Source organism: Mesoplodon densirostris, chromosome 1, assembly GCF_025265405.1.
Source record: "Mesoplodon densirostris isolate mMesDen1 chromosome 1, mMesDen1 primary haplotype, whole genome shotgun sequence".
NCBI lineage: Eukaryota > Metazoa > Chordata > Mammalia > Artiodactyla > Ziphiidae > Mesoplodon > Mesoplodon densirostris.
Window position 1 is genome coordinate 41,063,784 of NC_082661.1, and position 22,150 is coordinate 41,085,933.

At 35.9% G+C, this 22,150-nt stretch overlaps 1 protein-coding gene across 2 annotated transcripts in view; it reads left to right on the plus strand.

Annotated features, from left to right (window-relative positions):
* Positions 1-22,150, plus strand: part of PRKG1 (protein kinase cGMP-dependent 1) — a 1,262,482-nt gene that overhangs the window by 152,075 nt on the left and 1,088,257 nt on the right. For both annotated transcript variants that reach the window (XM_060102657.1, XM_060102651.1), the window contains exon 2: positions 18,185-18,351. In XM_060102657.1, coding sequence (XP_059958640.1) covers positions 18,185-18,351 — 167 coding nt within the window. The remainder of the gene's footprint in view (positions 1-18,184; positions 18,352-22,150) is intronic.

A 22,150-nucleotide genomic window follows, 5' to 3' on the forward strand; every position in this document is an offset into this window, starting at 1 on the left:
GGTGCGGGGGACGCGGGTTCGTGCCCCGGTCCTGGAGGATCCCACATGCCGCGGAGCGCCTGGGCCTGTGGGCCACTGGGTCTGCGCGTCCAGAGCCTGTGCTCCGCCGTGGGAGGGGCCACGGCAGTGAGAGGCCCGCGTACCGCAAAAAAAAAAAAAAAAAAAAAAAAAAAATTCCCTCATCTTCATGATTATGTAAAAGACATGCTTTAAATTTTTTTTCTTTTATTAATATTTTTACTGAAGTATAGCTGACTTACAATGTTGTGTTAATTTCTGCTGTATAGCAAAGTGATTCAGTTATACATATATATATATATATATATATATATATATATATATATATATATATTCTTTTTTAATATTCTTTTCCATTATGGTTATCATAGAATATTAAATATAGTTGTCTGTGCTATATAGTAGGACCTTGATGTTTATGCATTCTCTATATAATAGCTTACATCTGCTAACCCCAACCTCCCACTCCATCCCACCCCCAACCCCTTCCCCATTGGCAGCCACCAGACTGTTCTCTCTGTCCACGGTTCTGTTTCTGTTTCATAGATAGGTTAATTTGTATCATATTTTAGACCTCACATATAAGTGATATCATATGGTATTTGTCTTTCTCTTTCTGACTTACTTCACTTAGTATCATAATCTCTAGTTGCATGCATATTGTTGCAAATGGCATTATTTCACTCTTTTTTTATGGCTGAATACTATTCCATTGTATATATGTACCACATCTTCTTTATCCATTCATCTGTCGATGAACATTTAGGTTCTTTCCATGTCTTGGCTATTGTGAATAGTTGGAGCAGCATGCTCTTGAAGAAGGATGTGGGGTGGAAGTTAAGTGTTCTATCAACCATTTTTGTAACTAGCATGAATGTTTCACTTCTGGAAATTTTTATTAAGAAGAAAAGGTGAGATAACATGTCCAAAAGGACCTCAAAGAAAAATACTCAAAAGACTTTCTCCTGAGCAGCTCTCTGTGTACCTAGACTCTATCCATGAGGAAAGTTAAGAGTGTCATTGTGGATTACCTACCCCTCTTCACATCTCTTCATTCTTCTGCCAGCCTTCCTCATTGATTTCAGAGATTGATAAAAATGTGGAAACCATGGAAGGGCTGTGTGCAGAGTGTTTGCACAACAATCCCTGCATCTTTAATAGCACATTCACATCTGTGGATAGGTTATAACCCAACCACTCCAGAAACAGTCCCCTGAAATCCTGGGAGCCACTGTCCCAGAAATACTCTGGAAGCACTGCATCCTGTTGGTCCTCTGGACCCTTTTGTTCCATCTCATTGCCACAGCTTGAAGAGCCATTGTCTTGGGCTTAGTTCTGCCTTAAATGCCTTTGACTTAATTCTTTAAGCTATTTATCTCTAGCCCCACTTTTACTTGGTACCCTACAACATCAGGGACCAACTCTCCTCCATTCTGTAGCCTGGTTCTGACTTCTGGAACATTGACCTGGCAAAGCCCTTGAGTTCCCCCTTTGAGTGGCTCGAGGCATTCAGACAGTGTTAGGTCATGTACCTGCAAATATGTTGTTTGCAATTCAAGTGCACTTTGTGTTATGAACCTCATGTCTTCTGCATTTATTTATTATATTCATCTCCTTGGCTTCATGGTCTGCTTGAACCTCCTTATGGTTTCCCTGTTTCTTTTGTCCTTCTCTCACTGATGGTTGCAACCTTATTTCACAATGGATGCATTTTCAGGACTGATTTTGCAGATTTGTAGGTATGGTTTACTTCCATAAATACTGCACTCATGTCAGCAGCAACTACACGTCACTTTTAAAATCACGTGGTGGGGACCCTGAACCAAGATGGTGGAGTAGAAGGATGTGCTCTCACTCCCTCTTGTGAGAACACCAGAATCATAACTAGCTGCTGAACAATCATCAATAGGAAGATACTGGAACTCACCAAAAAGATACCCCCACATCCAAAGACAAAGGAGAAGCCACAATGAGATGATAGGAGGGGGGCAATCACAGTAAAATCAAATCCCATAACTGCTGGGTGGGTGACTCACAGACTAGAGAACACTTATACCACAGAAGTCCACCCACTGGAGTGAAGGTTCTGAGCCCCACATCAGGCTTCCCAACCTGGAGGTCCAGCAACAGGAGGAGGAATTCCTAGAGAATCAGACTTTGAAGTCTAGTGGAATTAGATTTCAGGACTTTGACAGGACTGGGTGAAACAGAGACTCCACTCTTGGAGGGCACACACTAAGTGGTGTGCCCATCAGGACCAAGGGGAAGGAGCAGTGACCCCAGGGGAAACTGAACCAGACCTACCTGCTAGGGTTGGAGGGTCTCCTGCAGAAGTGGGTGGTGGCTATGGCTCTATCTGGGGACAAGGACACTGGCAGCAGAAGTTCTGAGAAGTATTCCTTGGTGTGAGCACTCCTAGAGTCTTTCATTAGCCCCACCAAAGAGCCCGGGTAGGCTCCAGTGTTGGGTCGCCTCAGGCCAAATAACCAACAGGGAGGGAACTCAGCCCCACCCATCAGCAGAAAAGTAGATTAAAGTTTTACTGAGCTCTGCCCACTAGAGCAACAGTCAGCTCTACCAACCACCAGTCCTTCCCATCAGGAAACTAGCAAAACCCTCTTACATAGCCTCATCCACCAGAGGACGGACAGCAGAAGCAAGAATAACTACAATCCTGCAGGCTGTGGAACAAAAACCACATTCACAGAAAGATAGACAAGATGAAAATGCAGAGGGCTATGTACCAGATGAAGGAACAAGATGAAACCCCAGAAAAACAACTAAATGAAGTGGAGATAGGCAAACTTACAGAAAAAGGATTGAGAATAATGATAGTGAAGATGAACCAGGACCTCAGAAAAAGAATGGAGGCAAAGATCGAGAAGATGCAAGAAATGTTTAACAAAGACCTAGAAGAATAAAACAACAAACAAACAGAGATGAACAATAGAATAACTGAAATGAAAATTACACTAGAAGTAATCAATAGCAGAAAAACTGAGGCAGAAGAATGGATAAGTGACCTGGAAGACAGAATGGTGGAATTCACTGCTGCAGAACAGAATAAAGAAAAAAGAATGAAAAGAAATGAAGACAGCCTAAGAGACCTCTGGGACAACATTAAACTCAACAACATTCTCATTATAGGAGTCCCAGAAGGAGAAGAGAGAGAGAAAGGACCAGAGAAAATATTTGAAGAGATCATAGTCAAAAACTTCCCTAACATGGGAAAGAGCCACCCAAGTCCAGAAAGCGCAGTGAGTCCGATATAGGATAAACCGAAGGAGAAACACGCCAACACACATAGTAATCAAATTGGAAAAAATTAAAGACAAAGAAAATTTATTGAAAGCAGCAAGGGCAAAATGACAAATAACATACAAGGGAACTCCCATAAGGTTAAGAGCTGATTTCTCAGCAGAAACTCTACAAGCCAGAAGGGAGTGGCATGATATACTTAAAGTGATGAAAGGGGAGACCCTCCAACCAAGATTACTCTACCCAGCAAGGATTTCATTCAGCTTTGATGGAGGAATCAAAAGCTTTACAGACAAGCAAAAGCTAAGAGAATTCAGCACCATGAAACCAGCTCTACAACAAATGCTAAAGGAACTTCTCTAAGTGGAAAACGCAAGAGAAGAAAAGGACCTACAAAAACAAACCCAAAACAATTAAGAAAATGGTCATAGGAACATACATATCGATAATTACCTTAAACGTGAATGGATTAAATGCTCCAACCAAAAGACACAGGCTTGCTGAATGGATACAAAAACAAGACCCATATATATGGTGTCTATAAGAGACCCACTTCAGACCTAGGGACACATACAGACTGAAAGTGAGGGGATGGAAAAAGATATTCCATGCAAATGGAAATCAAAAGAAAGCTGGAGTAGAAATATATATATCAGATATATATATCAAATATATATATATCATATCAGATAAAATACACTTTAAAATAAAAAATGTTACAAGAGACAAGGAAGTACACTACATAATGACCAAGGGATCAATCCAAGAAGAAGATATAACAATTATAATTATATATGCACCCAACACAGGAGCACCTCAATACATAAGGCAATGGTAACAGCTATAAAAGAGGAAATCGACAGTAACACAATAATAGTGGGGGACTTTAACCCCTCACTTACACCAATGGACAGATCATCCAAAATGAAAATAAATAAGGAAACAGAAGCTTTAAATTACACAATAGACCAGATACATGTAATTGATATTTATAGGACATTCCATCCAAAACCAGCAGATTACACTTTCTTCTCAAGTGCGCACAGAACATTCTCCAGGATAGATCACATTGTGGGTCACAAATCAAGCCTCAGTAAATTTAAGAAAATTGAAATCATATCAAGCATCTTTTCTGACCACAATGCTATGAGATTAGAAATCAATTACAGGGGAAAAAAACGTAAAAAAACACAAACACAAGGAGGCTAACAATATGTTACTAAATAACCAATAGATCACTGAAGAAATCAAAGAGGAAATCAAAAAATACCTAGAGACAAATGACAATGAAAATAAGACAATCCAAAATCTCTGGGATGCAGCAAAAGACATTCTAAGAGGGAAGTTTATAGCTATAGAAGCCTACCTCAAGAAACAAGAAAAATCTCAAAAAAACCATCGAAGCTTACACCTAAAGGAACTAGAGAAAGAAGAACAAACAAAACCCAAAGTTAGCAGAAGGAAAGAAATCATAAAGATCAGAGCAGAAATAAATGAAATAGAAACAAAGAAAACAATAGCGAAGATCAGTAAAAGTAAAAGCTGTTTCTTTGAGAAAATAAACAAAATTGATAAACCATTAGCCAGACTCATGAAGAAAAAGAAGGAGAGGACTCAAATCAATAAAATTAGAAATGAAAAAGCAGTTACAAAAGACACGGCACAAATGCAGAACATCCTAAGAGACTATGACAAGCAACTCTATGCCAATAAAATGGACAACCGGGAAGAAATGGACAAATTCTTAGAAAGGTGTAACCTTTCAAGACTGAACGAGGAAGAAATAGAAAATATGAACAGACCAATCACAAGTAATGAAATTGAAACTGTGATGAAAGATCTTCCAACAAACAAAAGTTCAGGACCAGATGGCTTCACAGGTGAATTCTATCAAACAATTAGAGAAGAGCAAACACCCAGACTTCTCAAACTCTTCCAAAAAATTACAGAGGAAGGAACACTCCCAAACTCATTCCATTAGGCCACCATCATCCTGAAACCAAACCCGGACAAAGGTACTACAAAAAAATAAAATTACAGAGCAGTATCGCTGATGAATATAGGTGCAAAAATCCTCACCAAAATACTAGCAAACAGAATCCAACAACACATTAAAAGGATCATGCACCATGATCAAGTAGGAATTATCCCAGGGATGCAAGGATTCCTCTATATACACAAATCAATCAATGTGATATGCCATATTAACAAATTGAAGAATAAAAACCATATGATCATCTCAATAGATGCAGAAAAAGCTTTTGACAATATTCAACACCGATTTATGACAAAAACTCTCCAGAAAGTGAGCATAGAGGGAACCTACCTCAACATAATAAAGGCCATATATGACAAACCCACAGCAAATATCACTCTCAATGGTAAAAAACTGAAAGCCTTTTCTGTAAGATCAGGAACAAGACAAGGATGTCCACTCTCACCACTGTTAATCAACGTAGTTTTGGAAGTCCTAGCCACGGCAATCACAGAAGAAAAAGAAATAAAAGGAATACAAATTGGAAAACAAGAAGTAAAACTGTCACTGTTTGCAGATGACATGATACTATATATAGAGAATCCTAAAGATGCCACCAGAAAACTACTAGAGCTAATCAATGAATTTGGTCAAGTTGCAGGATACAAAACTAATGCACAGAAATCTCTTGCACTCCTATACACTAATGATGAAAAATCTGAAAGAGAAATTAAGGAAACACTCCCATTTACCTCTGCAACAAAAATAATAAAATACCTAGGAATAAACCTACCTAGGGAGACAAAAGACCTTTATGCAGAAAACTATAAGACACTGATGAAAGAAATTAAAGATGATACCAAAAGATGGAGCGATATACCATGTTCTTGGATTGGAAGAATCAATATTGTGAAAATGAGTGTACTACCCAAAGCAATCTACCGATTCAGTGCAATCCTTATCAAGTGACCAGTGGCATTATTTATGGAACTAGAACAAAAAATCTTAAAATTTATATAGAGACACAAAAGACCCCGAATAGCCAAAGCAGTCTTGAGGGAAAAAAAAAAATGAAGCTGGAGGAATCAGTCTCCCTGACTTCAGACTATACTGCAAAACTACAGTAATCAAGACAATATGGCATTGGCACAAAAACAGAAACTTAGATCAATGGAACAAGAGAGAAAGCCCAGAGGTAAACCCATGCACCTATGGTCAACTAATCTATGACAAAGGAGGCAAGCATATACAATGGAGAAAAGAACGTCTCTTCAATAAATGGTGCTGGGAAAACTGGACAGCTACATGTAAAAGAATGAAGTCAGAATAAAAATTTTAAAAAAAGAACAAAAAATAAAATAGAATTTGAATACTCCCTAACACCATAAACAAAAATAAACTCAAAATGGATTAGAGACCTAAATGTAAGACCGGACATTATAAAACTCTTAGAGGAAAACATAGGAAGAACACTGTTTGACATAAATTACAGCAAGATCTTTTTTGATCCACCTCTTAGAGTAATGGAAATAAAAACAAAAATAAACAAATGGGACCTAATGAAACTTAAAAGCTTTTGCACAGCAAAGGAAACCGTAAACAAGACAAAAAGACAACCCTCATAATGGGAGAAAATATTTGCAAACAAATCAATGGACAAAGGATTAATCTCCAAAATATTTAAACAGCTCAATATTAAAAAAAACCAACAACCCAATGCAAAAGTGGGCAGAAGACCTAAATAGACATTTCTCCAAAGAAGACATAGAGATGGCCAAAAGCACATGAAAAGCTGCTCAATATCACTAATTATGAGAGAAATGCAAATCAAAGCTACAATGAGGCATCACCTCACACCAGTTAGAATAGGCATCATCAGAAAATCTACAAACAACAAATGCTGGAGAGGGTGTGGAGAAAAGGGAACCCTCTCGCACTGTTGGTGGGAATGTAAATTGATACAGCCATTATGGAGAACAGTATGGAGGTTCCTTATAAAACTAAAAATAGAATTACCATATGATCCAACAATACTACTGGGCATATACCCAGAGAAAACCATAATTCAAAAAGACACATGCACTCCAATGTTCATTGAAGCACTATTTACAATAGCCAGGTCATGGAAGCAACCTAAATGCCCGTCGACAGACGAATGGATAAAGAAGTGTGGTACATGTATACAATGGAATATTACTCAGCTATAAAGCGGAATGAAATTGGGTCATTTGTTGAGATGTGGATGGATCTAGAAACTGTCATACAGAGTGAAGTAAGTCAGAGAGAGAAAAACAAATATCGTATATTAACATTAGCATGTATGTGGAACCTAGAAAAATGGTACAGATGAACCGGTTTGCAGTGCAGAAGTTGAGATACAGATGTAGAAAATAAATGTATGGACACCAAGGGGGGAAAGCGGCGGGGGTGGTGGCGGTGGTGGTGTGATGAATTGGGCAATTGGGATTGACATGTATACACTGATGTGTATAACATTGATGACTAATAAGAACCTGCTGTATAAAAAAATTAATAAAATTCAAAAATGAAAAAATAATTACGTTATACAATTAGCCTGTGATCTACTTTTCACTTAACAATATACCATGGTCATTTTTACAAGTAATATTGATCCATTCTCATTCTTAACAGCAGTCCAAAAGTTCATAGTACAAATGTGCTATAAATTATTCAATCACTCCCCTATTTGTGAACATCCAGGTCGTTTCTAGTGATTATTCTATTGTCAATAATATTACAATAAACGTCTCTGTAGATATAATTTTAGAAACCAGTGCTTTACCTTTGTGGGATGTATTCCTCGAACTAGGATCATAGGATCAAAGTGCATGCTCATTAAAACTGCTAACAAACTAAATTTCCAACAGTAGGAGTTTGATTTGCGCACATCTCACACAAAGGAACATTCCTTACAAATAATGACAAATTTCTATTGGTTTTGAAAAGTGTTTGTTAGAAGCTATTTAGAGAAAAGCCATGTTATATAGTATTACCCTATTTTGTAAAAATATGTGCATAGAATAAAAGACTTTAACAACACTGAAGAAAAAATCACTTTGTGGATAATTATTGTTGTATTTTAAACCCATCAATCACTTTTGCTTGTAGTTATGTGCAGTGGTTAAATTTGAACCTAGAATTGTCATGTTGGAAATACAATAAATATTAACTATTTGCCACTGAAAGGGACAGATCATTAAAGGGCAGCATGGTACAAGATGATAGATAGTGGATTCAAGTTATAAAACCACATTTATTTATCTTCCTTCTTCCCTTCCTCCCTTTTATCCTACCCCCCGTCTTCTTCAATAAAAATTTGAGATAGCTAACTCATTAGATCATAATGTATAATCCATTATACTAATGTTTTGTTAAGTTTATAAATTGTATATTTTAGATATCTATTAAAAATATCAATACATATATAGAAAGCATTTGATGTTTAGATCCTTATATTCAGACTTCTCAAATATATATATTACAGATCATTAATTACATTAGTTACAAAATGGTGACTTTGCAGTTTTTCTTGGAATATTATATTTTTTATCCTATAAGCATAATGAGAGCTTCCTTTTTATTTTGAATTCAAATAGATATTCACCCAAAGTAATAGTAAATTTTTGTGTACTTTTTTCCCCTCCATATGTATATCATGTCCACCTGGGGCAGGGTTTGTAGGAAGGAAAGGAGAGAGAGAGAGAGAAAGGGTGTGTGCTCAAGATAGAGAGGAGAGAACAAACGTGTGAACACACTGGAATCAAAACAAGTTGAATTACATTGCTGAATTCAAGAGGTGTTTCTATGTGAAGGCATCTCTCTGTAAAAGCTACAAGACATGCTCAAACTTCTGTAATGTGAAGAATGAATTAGATCAGAAAGGGAAGCGCTCTGAATGAACCATCACAGAATTTTTAAAACCATAGAATTATTGTCAAATGGCCAGAGTTCCCTGCTGATACTGGTGCAGTGGATTTGTTGAGTCTTTGTCCAAGAGAGTTCAAACATTAAAATGGCTAAAGGTATGTGAAAGACAGAGAGACAGAGCCAAAGTGACAGAGAGACAAAGAGAAAAACAGGCATCAAGAGACACAGAGAAAATATGAAAGTGCGTGTAATGAAGGAAGGTCAGAACAGTGTTTACTTCATGCTCGTAGGCAGTAGACCTGAGTTCTGCTTTAATCTCTTACTTGAACTTGGCAGCATCTAGCCTGTTGTGTCTCTGTTTTCTTATCTGTCAAATAGGAATAATAGTAACCTCTGTTCTACCTACTGCATAGCAATAGTAGAATGGCAATGATAGAATGAAATGTTAGATGTGGAATTGTTTTGAAAGCATGAAATGCTCTCTGCAGATAAAAGGTCATACTATCCAAGCATAGCATTTTTACTTTTGCAGAATTAGAGATAAGTGAGAAGAATATTTGCTTTTAGATTTTATAATTGGGATAATTTATTCAAGTTATGAATACAAATAAGTATTGTGTTCTTATAAGTCAAACGATTTTGTAGAGTGTGGCTCAGAAGTCAAATGGGTTGATCTTTAAATCTTGCATCTACCTGTCACGTACTGGCTGTGCAATATTGGGTAGACTGTATAACTGCTCTGAGCCTCAGTTCCATGATGGCAAACTTATCAAGTCATTGTGAGACTTACATGAGGGGTGGCTTTTCATTGCAGAACATGGAATAACCCCTTAATAAATATTAGTTGTAGTGGTATTAGTACTACTATTATGATGATGACTCATGTTGTCATTATTGGTTAATTTTTTCACTTTAGTTAAGAAGCCTTGAAACTTCAGAGCTTTCACAACTAGGGGCATGATTGTTTGGTTTTTAAATTTTAGTTATTTAAAAGATTTTTCAGTATATATGCCATCTCCCTTCAGGCAGACTCAAAGTATAATGTATTGAATGTATTCTAATGTATTAAATCCTAATGCAAACTAAGCTGTTTGAAGAAGAAATTGAACCTAGTTCATCAAAGTAGAAGATCTGCCTTCCTAAGACCTGTAGGTCACTGTAACAAGGCTAAATTTGGCTCTCATTTTCTGGAAGCATCACTAGAGGAAGTGATGAATGACCCAACTCACAATTTTCAGCCAAGAGAAAGTATACACATTTAGGGCTTGGGGGGTTGGTAGAGAAACATGTTATTTTCCTCATGCTGAATTCAGACAAATGTAAGGTAATTTTAAATGAAAGGTAATTTATCTCAGAGATTAAATCTGAAAAGCAACTGAATAAGAGAATTTTTTTAAATGATGTCTTTAATGATCAATTTTAAAATCAAGCCATTACAATAATTGAAATGACAGTGCATAACACATGCTGATGACGTGAGCTATTGGGTTTCAAAGGACTAGACAAAACATCATGGCTCCCAATCTATGCCCCGCAGGCAGGGTCACCCTGGGTGATGAGGAACTTAATGGATGTTCATAGTGTGACCGTGTTGACCTTATTGGGAACAAATGAATGCTAAGAGATCTCAATTGTTTGTGTGCTTTGACAGATAAAAAAGAAATTGCTTTGAAATGTCGAATTGAAATTAGACATATAAATATATGCCAAATGTTTTCTTCTCCATCATCACTCTGTTTTTGTTTTGCAGTTTAGATCTCTAACTTCAAAAATAGAGTTAATTCATAATAGATACAGCCACATGGTTCTTACATTCTGGAATGTAATGTGTGTAGTCTTATTCTCCTGGAATTCTTATGGTCATTATTCTCATGGAAAGCTGTTTACAGTTCTTCGATGAAACTCCACAGTCCTTCTTCAGTGATATGAGAGAGCAGTTTATAGGACAGGAGTTTGATCAGGGCTCTTGTGGAGACTGCTCTATTTTGAGTTAGGCTCACTAGTGTGAAGTAACTGTTAAATGCCTCTCTGGAGCACTGAATGACTGCAGTAGTTGAATGGGAGACTTTAATATTGATTTTTTTGGAAGTTGATGAGCACCTACAAAGAGCAATATCTTCTTTTTCTTTCATTAGTACAAGTTTGCTTCATTTGTTAACATCTAACTAGGGATTTCAAGAGCTACTTAGCATCATTCCATTCAATGAGAATAAGATAAGAGTATTAGTTAAAAAGAAGGCTTAAGTGATACATCAGTGAACAAATACTTTATGGGTTAGCCATCTTCTCCTTGACCCAAATCATTGTTTATCTTTAGAGTTATAATATCTAAATTTCATTTAGATACTCATCTATTTTAGTACTACAGAAAAAAAGTTAGAAGAGAAATGGCAACTGGAAATTATTTGTGACCCATGTAATAGACAAAAGATTAATATCATTGACCACCTAAAAACTATGTTGCTATCATATATTTTGTCCCAGTGATTCACATGTTTTGTATCATATACTGATTATAGGTGTGAATGCTGCAAGTAGTCTTAATTTCTTCATGACTTTTTGTGATAAGATTGGGATAGCTATAGCAGAGTTTGTTGATGTAAAAATTTCGTCTGAAACCTGTTGAAAACTGATTTTCAGTTTTGAGGAAATATCTCAATTGGCCAATAACTTTGCAGGATTAAATTTTATCTTTAAAAAATGTGGGCTGGTTGATATTTCTTAGCTCTGTACCTACAGAGTTCACTCAGGAAAGCTGTTAGGCTAGAAATAGAACCTACTGTTTGGGCAGAATCTCAACAGTTGGGGCAGTGAGAGGACTACTCCATGAGTTTTTCTTATTTCTAGATGATTCATTGAATATTTCACAGTATGTAGATGGAGTTATCTTGCCACGGTGACTCCTGGAATTAGATGCTTTTAAGGGGCCTTACAATTACTGTATCTGCATAAAAGAGCCATGAATTACCAATGGGGGTTTGGATTTCTGAGCTGCCAACTGAAGATACTATACTGTAGATTAAGGATCTTGAAAGTGCATTTACTGCTTCTCCTGACATTTGAGACTAAGACTGACCTTTGAGAGCCAGAAAGACTTAGTGAGAGTTTTTTCAGTCAAAAAGTTGATTATAGAAATTTCGTAAACCATTTTTAAATTGTTTTAGCTGATTTTCATTCTTAGTAATAATTTTCACTGTTTTTTAAAGTGCCTAGCAGTCTTTGTTGAATGAAGGGATCAGATATTATTCTCACATTTCTGGCCATGGCTGTTTTGAGCATATTTACGATTGCTTGGTATGTGTTCAGGGGAAACTAATCTAAAGAGAGGCTGTGAAGAGAGAGTGAATTGCTTTTAGGCCACTGGAGATAGCTGTAAATTGGAGATGAGACCGCGTTCTCTTCTAACATGCAAAAATTGCATGGGAGTCGGTGATTTGAATTCAGGTAAATGTAAGAGTTGTGAGACAGTGGTTCCCGAGAGGTTCAGTTATAAGAACTCATTAATAAGATAATAAGTGATGATTTTAGTATCTGTTAAGTGATGAAATATGACAGAAGCCTCTATGAACTCAGTAACATTTTAAAGTAAATTTATATTATTTATTCCTTATGTCAGGTATATTACCTGTAAGTCATACCTCTTCTTTTTTTTTTTTTTTTTGCGATATGCGGGCCTCTCACTGTTGTGGCCTCTCCCGTTGCGGAGCACAGGCTCCGGATGCGCAGGCCCAGCGGCCATGGCTCACGGGCCCAGCCGCTCCGCAGCATATGGGATCCTCCCAGACCGGGGCACGAACCCGTATCCCCTGCATCGGCAGGCGGACTCTTAACCACTGCGCCACCAGGGAGGCCCCCATACCTCTTCTTATAATCAACCCTTCACTGTATTCTTAAGGCTTTAGAATGAAATAAAACTCTTTTACCACAGCCTTCAAGACCATATGAGACCTGATTCCTGCTTCCCTTTGCAATGTCATTCTCCTTTCCCTTTCCAATTAGCTCACTCTGTGCCTCAGCCACACAGGTCTCCTTCCTGAACCAATTGGACAGATCAAGTTCCTTCCAACCTTTGTATGTGTTTTTTCTTTTACCCAGAATGCTCTTCTCCATGATCTTGGCTTGGTTGGATCCTATCATCATGCAGTCCTCAGCTCAGAGAAGCCTTCCTGACACTTTGGTCTGAAACAGCATCCCCCACTCTTTGAAATAACACTAGTGCTCCATAGATATTGCAAGCTACTACATGATAATCACGATGTACAATAGCCTTCTATTAATGTCGAGAAAACTAATGAGGCTCTGTTTATTAATAGTGAATAATGTCATCTCTCTTGTTAGAGAAGTAGCTGTATATTTCCCTGTGCTCACCTCAGAATTGCCCATTTTTATCTAAGATTGTGTAGAAAGACAATTAGTCTTTGAATCTATTCAGGAACTCTCTCTGCAATAAGTAAATGGGGAAGTGGGCTCTCCAATTCATTTTCTAAAAATTGAGATTTTGGAAGACCTGTTGCTAATCCTGGCATAAAGTTATCTGGGGATATTATACCACTTAATAAAATTTTTAAGGAAGGAAAGAATCATCATGTTAGTTTTAGCATTTATAAATTAAGGCACACTAAATTCTTAGGGTGTTAGAAAAAGAATCTATATCTGATGTGTTGGAGCCAACGTACTGGCTCATATAAGAACTGCTTGTTAAATTTTCAAGAATTTTTTGCAAGCAGGTTGACTTTACATTAGTAGCTTGAAATTGGCTATAGTGGGAGTATTTATACCATGGAAATTGGCAAACACTACAAACCAGGGCTTTTTTTCTTTTTTTCCTGGAGAGTGCATTTAGCAGCACACCATTATATATAGCCAATATTTCAGAGACTGACAAGCGGATGATGACAAATCAATAGGGCCAACTCGAAACAACCAAGTTACTTTTATGGTTGTTTGCATTAAAATGTCACAAACTGGGGCATGGAAGAAATTGTTTTTGGTTTTTAAATAGATTATTTGTATGCAGAAGCAGACAGGAAGGATAAAAAATCAAGATCTTTATATTTGCTTCTTACGCCTTTCAGGTCAGCCTGCTGAATTCTTGCAAAATGTTCTTAAGCTATATACTCAGGGTTAGGGCAGATAGCCACCTTCTGGAACTTGTGCTAGCAGCTTTCCTCAGTTCTCATACTGATAACACAACTCAACTGATCGCATATGTAGCATCATGTCTTAGTTACAGTGAGTGTGTTAGACTGTTTCTTTAGGGAAAGGAAAAGATTCCAAGAAGAGTTAGGTGGAGGCTCTGATTGATTATGGTTTATAATGTTGGAGCAAGTGGACACTATTGAGAGTCGCCCTAAGATTTTGAGGCTTCAATGGGAAACAACTTAAAGGAAAATTACACGAAGAGTCAGGGCTTTAAATATTACTCACTGACAAGAACATCTTTGAGTTACACTGTTCTGTGAAGGCAGAGAGGGATTATTTGGAATGTTTCAGAGGCAAATATCATTGGACAATATCTCTGTGAAGGGATATATGATAAGAATTAGGTCCTATATTTCTCAGTTTGTTTTAAAGTAACACAACGCCATGTTTGAAAGCCTCCAGTTTGTTTCTTCAGGGACTTGAGATTGAATGTCCTCCATTTAAAATGAAATTGGAGAAGTAAGAGCATCCTGAAATTCCCCCCTCCCCTCCAGTTTGTGATAAGCACTTGGAAAAGTTGGAAAATTCTAAGGGATTGTGTAAGATTGTGTTATGTCATCTTTTCTGATGTCTTTATAAAACAGGTTAGCTGTACCATTATGAGAAGAGAGAAAGTGGCTTTCTTCAATTATCTTTGGATGTAGCTAATTATCTTCATGGAAGAGGGCTTTATTTTTAATGTTGCAGCATTTCTAGGACTTAGATTTTAATGGAACACGATTATTATTTCCCAAAGGATAAGATGTCATCTGTAGCTAAACAAGTTGGTATTCTGGGATTGATAATATCTAGTTTTTATTATATTAAAAAAGTATGAACCAATTGATGGCCTTACTCTCTGATTCAATGAAAATAAAGGAATGTGTAGTAAAGAGAATATTATGCAATGTGATTAAAATTAATTTCTTAAAGATCAAATAAGTCCTGTTATTTGGAAAAGTAGATCATTAGTAGAACAGTAGATCTCAGGAGTCACTATGAAGTTGCTACTGGTATTCTCGAGATCAGGAATGGTGAAGATAATTAAGAAAGGAGATTTTATGAAAATCATAGATGCATAGATGCATCTTGCATTGAATACTCAAGGGAAACAACTCTTTGCCTCAGGAAAAATAAAGTTTTAGCAAGCCAGAAGTTAAAAAAAAATTAAAAGAAACATACAGTTAAATAGTCCTATCAAACAGAAGTAAAAGTCTCACAAACAGGACTTTTAAAGTAAAGTCTATTCTGAAGACTCTGAAGTTCTTAACCACTGGCCATTCATCACCATCTGTTTATCAGGTGAAAATTCCTGCCATTAGTTTTTAGACACAAGCCATGTGAAAGAGAATCTATTGAAAAGAGTAGTATTAAATATGCCAATAACAGTTAACCAATATTAAGTATCTAAGTCATTATTTAAATGAGAAATATATTATTATTTTTATTTTTCCTCATAGCAGAGTTACTTTTCATAAACTGCCTTTGAAATTAAAGAGTTTTTTCCATATAAAAAAGCATGCCCATTCTAGAAAATTTTATAGAGAAAAGTAGAAAGAAAAAATATAATTCTGTCACCAAAAGCAACCAATGCCAGAATTTTATTTCCTTCTGATACTGTTTCAAGTCATGACTGTATACTCTATTACTACTCTTCCTATTACTGCAACTGCAATTACTACCACCACCTTTTCACCCACCATTTACTCAAAGTAACATTATATTTTTACCAGTCTTCACATACTTTTTCCAGTTTTATTGAGAAATAATTGATATTCATCACCATATAAATTTGAAGTGTTCAACATGATGGTTTGATTTACCTATATTGGGAAGTGATTATCACAGTAAGTTTAGTTAACATCCATCATCTCATATAGATAAAAATAAAAAGAAAATTCAAATAATTATCCTTGTGATGAAAATTCTTAGGATCTACCCTCTTAACAACTTTCCTTTGTATCATAGAGTAATGTTAACTGTAGTCATTATTTTGTACATTATGTCACTAGTACTTATTTATCTTATAACTGGAAGTTTGTACCTTTTGACCACCTTCCTCAGATTCCCCCTCCCTGCCACACTGCCTCTGGTAACCACAAGTCTGATCTCTTTTTTTTATGAGTTTTTTTTTTTTAAATTAGATTCCACATAGAGTGACATCATACAGTATTTGTCTTTCTCTGTCTGATTTATTTCACTTAGCATAATGCCTTCAAGATTCATCTGTGTAGTTATAAATGGTAGGATTTTCTCATTTTTTATAGCTGAATAATATTCCATTGTGTATCTATATCTATATCTATATCTAGATAGATAGATAGATATACTTGCCACAACTACTTTATCCATTCATCCATCAGTGGATGCTTAGATTGTTTTCATGTCTTGGCTATTGCAAATAATTCTGCTATGAGCATGGTAATGCAGATATTTTTTTCCAAGTTAGTGGAAATTCAGAAAAGTAAAACAACCTGCTCAAGGTTTTAACACATGACAGGACTAGGATTGAGACCCAGATATATCTAATTTGAAAGCCTATTTTCTTTACATTTCACACACACATACTTTTGTGTTCTAAAAACAATTCTGTTTCATGCTTTTTCACTTAAAAATAGTATAAGATTTTTTCCATGCTGTTAACACTCTTCATAAACAATTTAATTGCATCATAACAGTCCATTCTAGGTATATTTTTCATGTTGATAAATTTTATATTGTTTTAATTTTTTATGTATACCTTTTTACTACTTAAAACCAAATCATTACAAAACATAATGTGAGAAGGCTAGATCAGTTAGACTGAGGTCTAGAACAGAAAACAGGAAGAATTGAGGAATGCTAATGCCGTAGTCAGTATTCACTACTGCAGGTCACTGCCCTGAAAGCCACTCGTTAAGCAAATGTGGACAAGGACCAGCTTGTAGTCAGATGCTTTTCAAATTAAGACTTTTAACATAAAATTCCAAATGTGTTGCTCTGTGTTGCTAAGGACTTTGCTTTTGTCTTATCCAGTTTCTGACTTTTCTGACAGTACTCTGATTGTACAACTGACAAAATATTTCTCGGTTTCTCTTTACTTTGAGTTTTGTGTCCTTAGGAATTTATTTCGAACTTCTTATCCCAGAGAATCAAATGATCACCATATTTCTAGTTCTGCAAAACTTCCCTGTTAACCACTGAATCCCAGTTATAGAATTTGTAAATATTTTTCCTGCTGACTACCTGTTTAATCCCATGTGTAAACCATATTGTGTTTAAAACATCTTTTTCAATACAGTTTTATCTGCTTAGTTACCTCAATTTAAGCTGCTTGAAGAAATAAATATTCTCTAAAGAAGCATGAGGTATGGATAAAGAACTGTCACATTTATAGCAATTTTTCCAAACAGCTAATTAAGTATCCAATTCTTTACTATTTTCTTAAATCCAGGATATTTCTTGAGCACCTGTACTGTAACTGGCATTGTAGTAGACACTGGGCATATAGTAGAGAAAAAGCTAAAAATGATCCCTGCCCTCACAGAGCATAAAGTCTAGTGGAAGAGGCACACAAAAAAGTAAGTAAACAAATTGTGTATAATAATAAGTAAAACAAATAAGTAAAACAAAATGGAATTGTATGGTTTTGCTTGTTTGTCGATCCCATATTCATTAAATGATATTTTACTTAAAGGAAAATTTCTTAATGTCTTTCCTGCTGCCATGGAATTACTTTGTTCTCAGGTCTGTCAGGAAATTATTGGCTTCCTAACAAGAAAATGCCTTTGTAGTGTGCCTGAATGCTGTCTGGCTCTGCTTAGCTCCACCAACTGTGAAAGCACTTGTCAGCTGTGCCAGTAAATCTTCCCTCTCTTACCATAGGTCCAAGGATCTTATAAAGGAAGCCATCCTTGACAATGACTTTATGAAGAACTTGGAGCTGTCGCAGATCCAAGAGATTGTAGACTGTATGTACCCAGTGGAGTACGGCAAAGACAGTTGCATCATCAAAGAAGGAGATGTGGGGTCGCTGGTGTATGTCATGGAAGGTATGGTTTGTAACTATGTTCCTCTGACATTCAAATACTCTCTTTTCATCTTATCAGCCTGCACACAGATGGCAATGCATTGCTCGATACAATTCCCCTTTTCCTTTTTGTTGTTGTTGAGAAATAGTTTGAAAAGAGGTAGAACACTGCTTAGTGGTTGATTAATCATTTGAAGTGTTTGTGTTTGGAATTATTAATATGAGAATCTAGTATTTTTTCAGACATGGGGAAAGGATGATAACGTGAAAGAAAGAATTGCTATTTATTGCACTGAATAAAACCACACACTGTCAGATCATTGAGCAAACTCACAAAGCTTCAATGAAAGCTTAAGTCTCTTGGAAGTATTTTTGGTCAGATAATCAAAGTGTCTTCAGCTCTACTTTTACCTCCCAGTATATGACTAGGTTTCCTGCTATGATGCTTCTATAAAAAGAGAATGTTTTCAGTGTTTCATATGTGTCTGATAGAGGCAGATCATAAAGGTTGGATGGTATATTAGCCACCTGATTAATAAGAGCAATAGCTTGCTTCATAAATCTTGCACAAACTAAGATAGAAACTGCTTTGAAAAAAACCCGAGGCATGCATTGTATAAATATGTTTTGCGCTTACGTAAATTTTCATAATGTGTATTTCTAACTTGAAATTTATAATGGCATGTTTTCCTTTTGGAGGAAGAAAGAAGCCATGAAGAAATCATGACTGAATTAGCTGAGAAGAAAGTGAGTTCAGAAATGTCTGTAATAGAAGACGGTTGGCATAGAAAAATCACAGTCGATTTATTTGATGGTAGTTAGTGTTTTACCCAGAACATTCATGGCAGTGTCCTATAACTGTCAAGTTTCTAGGTCATTGAGACAGGGGTGTATTTGGGCAAGTCAATCAACTTAACTGAGTTTCACCCAGCTTATAAAAAAGAAGATACTATTTCTTTCTGGCAGTGGTTTTCAACTGGTGATGATTCTGTCCCCCAGGGACATCTGGCAATGTCTGGAGACGTCTGATTGTTACAATGTGAGTGAGTGTGGAGGTGGGGGGAGGCTCCTGGCATCTATTAGGTAAAGACCAGGGGTGCTACTCAACAGGGCAACGACCCACATCAAAGAATTACCTGTCCTTAGCGCCTATGCTGAAAAACTTGCTTTCTAACTTCTTTGTAGGATTGTTGTGAAGTTAGTATGGAATAAGTTGTGTGGATGTGTAATGTAAAGTTTAAAGCATTGTAGAATAGCAATCAGTATTATTCATATACGTAGCTGATTCACTTTGTTACACAGCAGAAACTAACACACCATCGTAAAGCAATTTTCCTCCAATAAAGATGTTAAAAAGTAAATAAATATAAATAAGAAGAAAAAATCAGTATTATTATTTCCATTAAATACTTGACAGTATGTAAGAAGTGTTTTTTCTACATTAATTTTTCTCTGTGGTCTTTTTTGACATATATCAGGCAACTGATACTTAAGTACTAATTTCTGTCATTTTTATTTATAGTTTTCAGCTTTTGTGTCAGTGTTATAAAGTTTTCCTCAAGCCAGAAGGACATAAATGTTCAGCTAGGCTTTCTTCCAACAAAATCAAAATACAATAAACAAAAACACAAACAATATACACTTGATAGAGAATTGCAGGGAAAGGAGGTGAAATTATAGGGCAAGGGTAAATGTGGGTATTGAGCAGGAAGGATGAGAGAAATGGAAGAAATATATAGAGGGCAAGTGGAGGATATAAATATAGAGGCACAATGTTAAGAACTATTAACAATTAGAAACCAAGTTTAAAGTATTTATGAGATTATAACATATCAATAGTTTCATATTATTTGATTATGTATTTTATTGGCAGATATGTTTTTAAGAACACAACTATTGTATAAAGCAGGGTGTACTTCACTTCAGCGATTTTCAAATGTTCATTATTGATATTCCACTCAAGAAATGAATATTTTGAAAACCTGTATGTTGCAGTTTTCCTCGTATATTTTTTCTAAAAAAATTCTTTTTATTCACGCCATTTTTGTTTTCTAAGACTAACTGCAACTTTACTAGCTATATTAGAAGAAGCTTGGAAATCGTAGTTAATATTTATTGAGTTTTTAGAACTCAATGTCCAACATATAGAGCATGCTTTTTCTAAACAGTTTCCATGTATAAAATTTATTTAATTCTCAAAGTAATCCCGTGAGGTTAAGGGCTAATATTTATTATCCCCTTTTATTGATGAGAAGACTGAGGCCCAACTGGTTTAGAGTAGAGTTAAGAGTGAACCCAAGTAATTTGGATTCAGAACCCAAGCTCTTAACTATAGGGCTATGTATTAGTGAGGGTTCTCTGGAGAAAAAGAGCCAATAGGGTGTGTGTGTGTGTTTGTGTATCTGGGTATTGAGAGAGAGGTTTATTTTAAGGAATTGGCTTCCGTGATTGTGGAAGCTGGCAAGTCCAAAATCTGCAGGGTAAGGCCAGCAGGCTGGAGACGCAGGGAAAGCTTGATGCAACAGCTCAAGTCTGAAAGCCAACTGCTGGCAGAATTCCCCTTCCTCAGGGGAGGTCAGTCTTTTTTCTGTTAAGACCTTCAACTGATCGGATGAGGTCTACCAACATTAAGAAAGTAATCTGCTTTAACTCAAAGACTAATGATTTAAATGTTAATTCCATCTAAAAAATACCTTCACAGAAATGTCTAGTGTAATGTTTGACCAAATATCTGGATGTCATGGGTTTGCAAGTTGACATGGAGAATTAACCATCACAGGTCCATTCCTTGTCAACTTGGCACCCATATACATCTCCTTAAACCATACTCAGCCTCCAAGTAAAGATAGTAACAAGGTCATACTTCTGCCTAACATGACATAATGATCCTGTGTACAATGAAAACAAACCCTTTACCATTTACTCTTCTCCTTAATACCCCATAAATCAAATACTATGATGTAAAGTTAACAATACTTAAATACTATGATATAAAGTCAATACATCTTATGTTACATGATAAGGACTTACAAGAGAGAAGGAAACAAAGATTTTCTGCACACATGCACTCACTCATACATACAGACAAACACATTTGTAACAAAATAAAGAAGAAATACCCGTGGCAGACATCCCTAAGTAAAGATAAATATACTAATTTTTTCCCCATTGCATCAAGCTAATTTTAATATATTTTATTTATCTTCTTTTTACTGCTAGATTGACTAAATAGCAAGTCATCTTAATTATGTTTTTAAAAACAGTGTACCAATATTCAAAGTCACAGATTTTGCTATGATGCTGTTGTTTGCTTCAGTTAAACTCACTAAATGACCATGATCTTATAACCTGATGCTGATCTGTCCCCAAGCCGTAATTCTAATCAGTTCCATGTAAGTTTGGCTGATATTATGCTAATATTCTCATGTCAAAATAATTTAAAAAAAAATCATTTAAAATTTTATAAGTTTTAATTGAGGAAATGTTTTATTGCTTAGTTTTTTATCAACACATTTAATCTTCTCAAAATTTAGATAGCACCCTTCTTGATATAGACGGATTCTTTTTCATTTGTGAACATTATTAATATTTATAGAGTATACCATAGCAACAATGGATGAATAGGCTATGGAGGATCTTTCACAAACTTGCGTATTATCAAAACATTCAGAAAAACATCCAGGAGTTAACATGAAAAATCAGTCCAATTTTTCCTGTCTCTCTTCAGTTAAATGAAGTTTTCTTCGTAAAATACTTGTTTAACCTGTGTCTTTAATGATTTTTGTTTTAGCTTGGGCAGTGTCCCAAGTATTACTGCATAC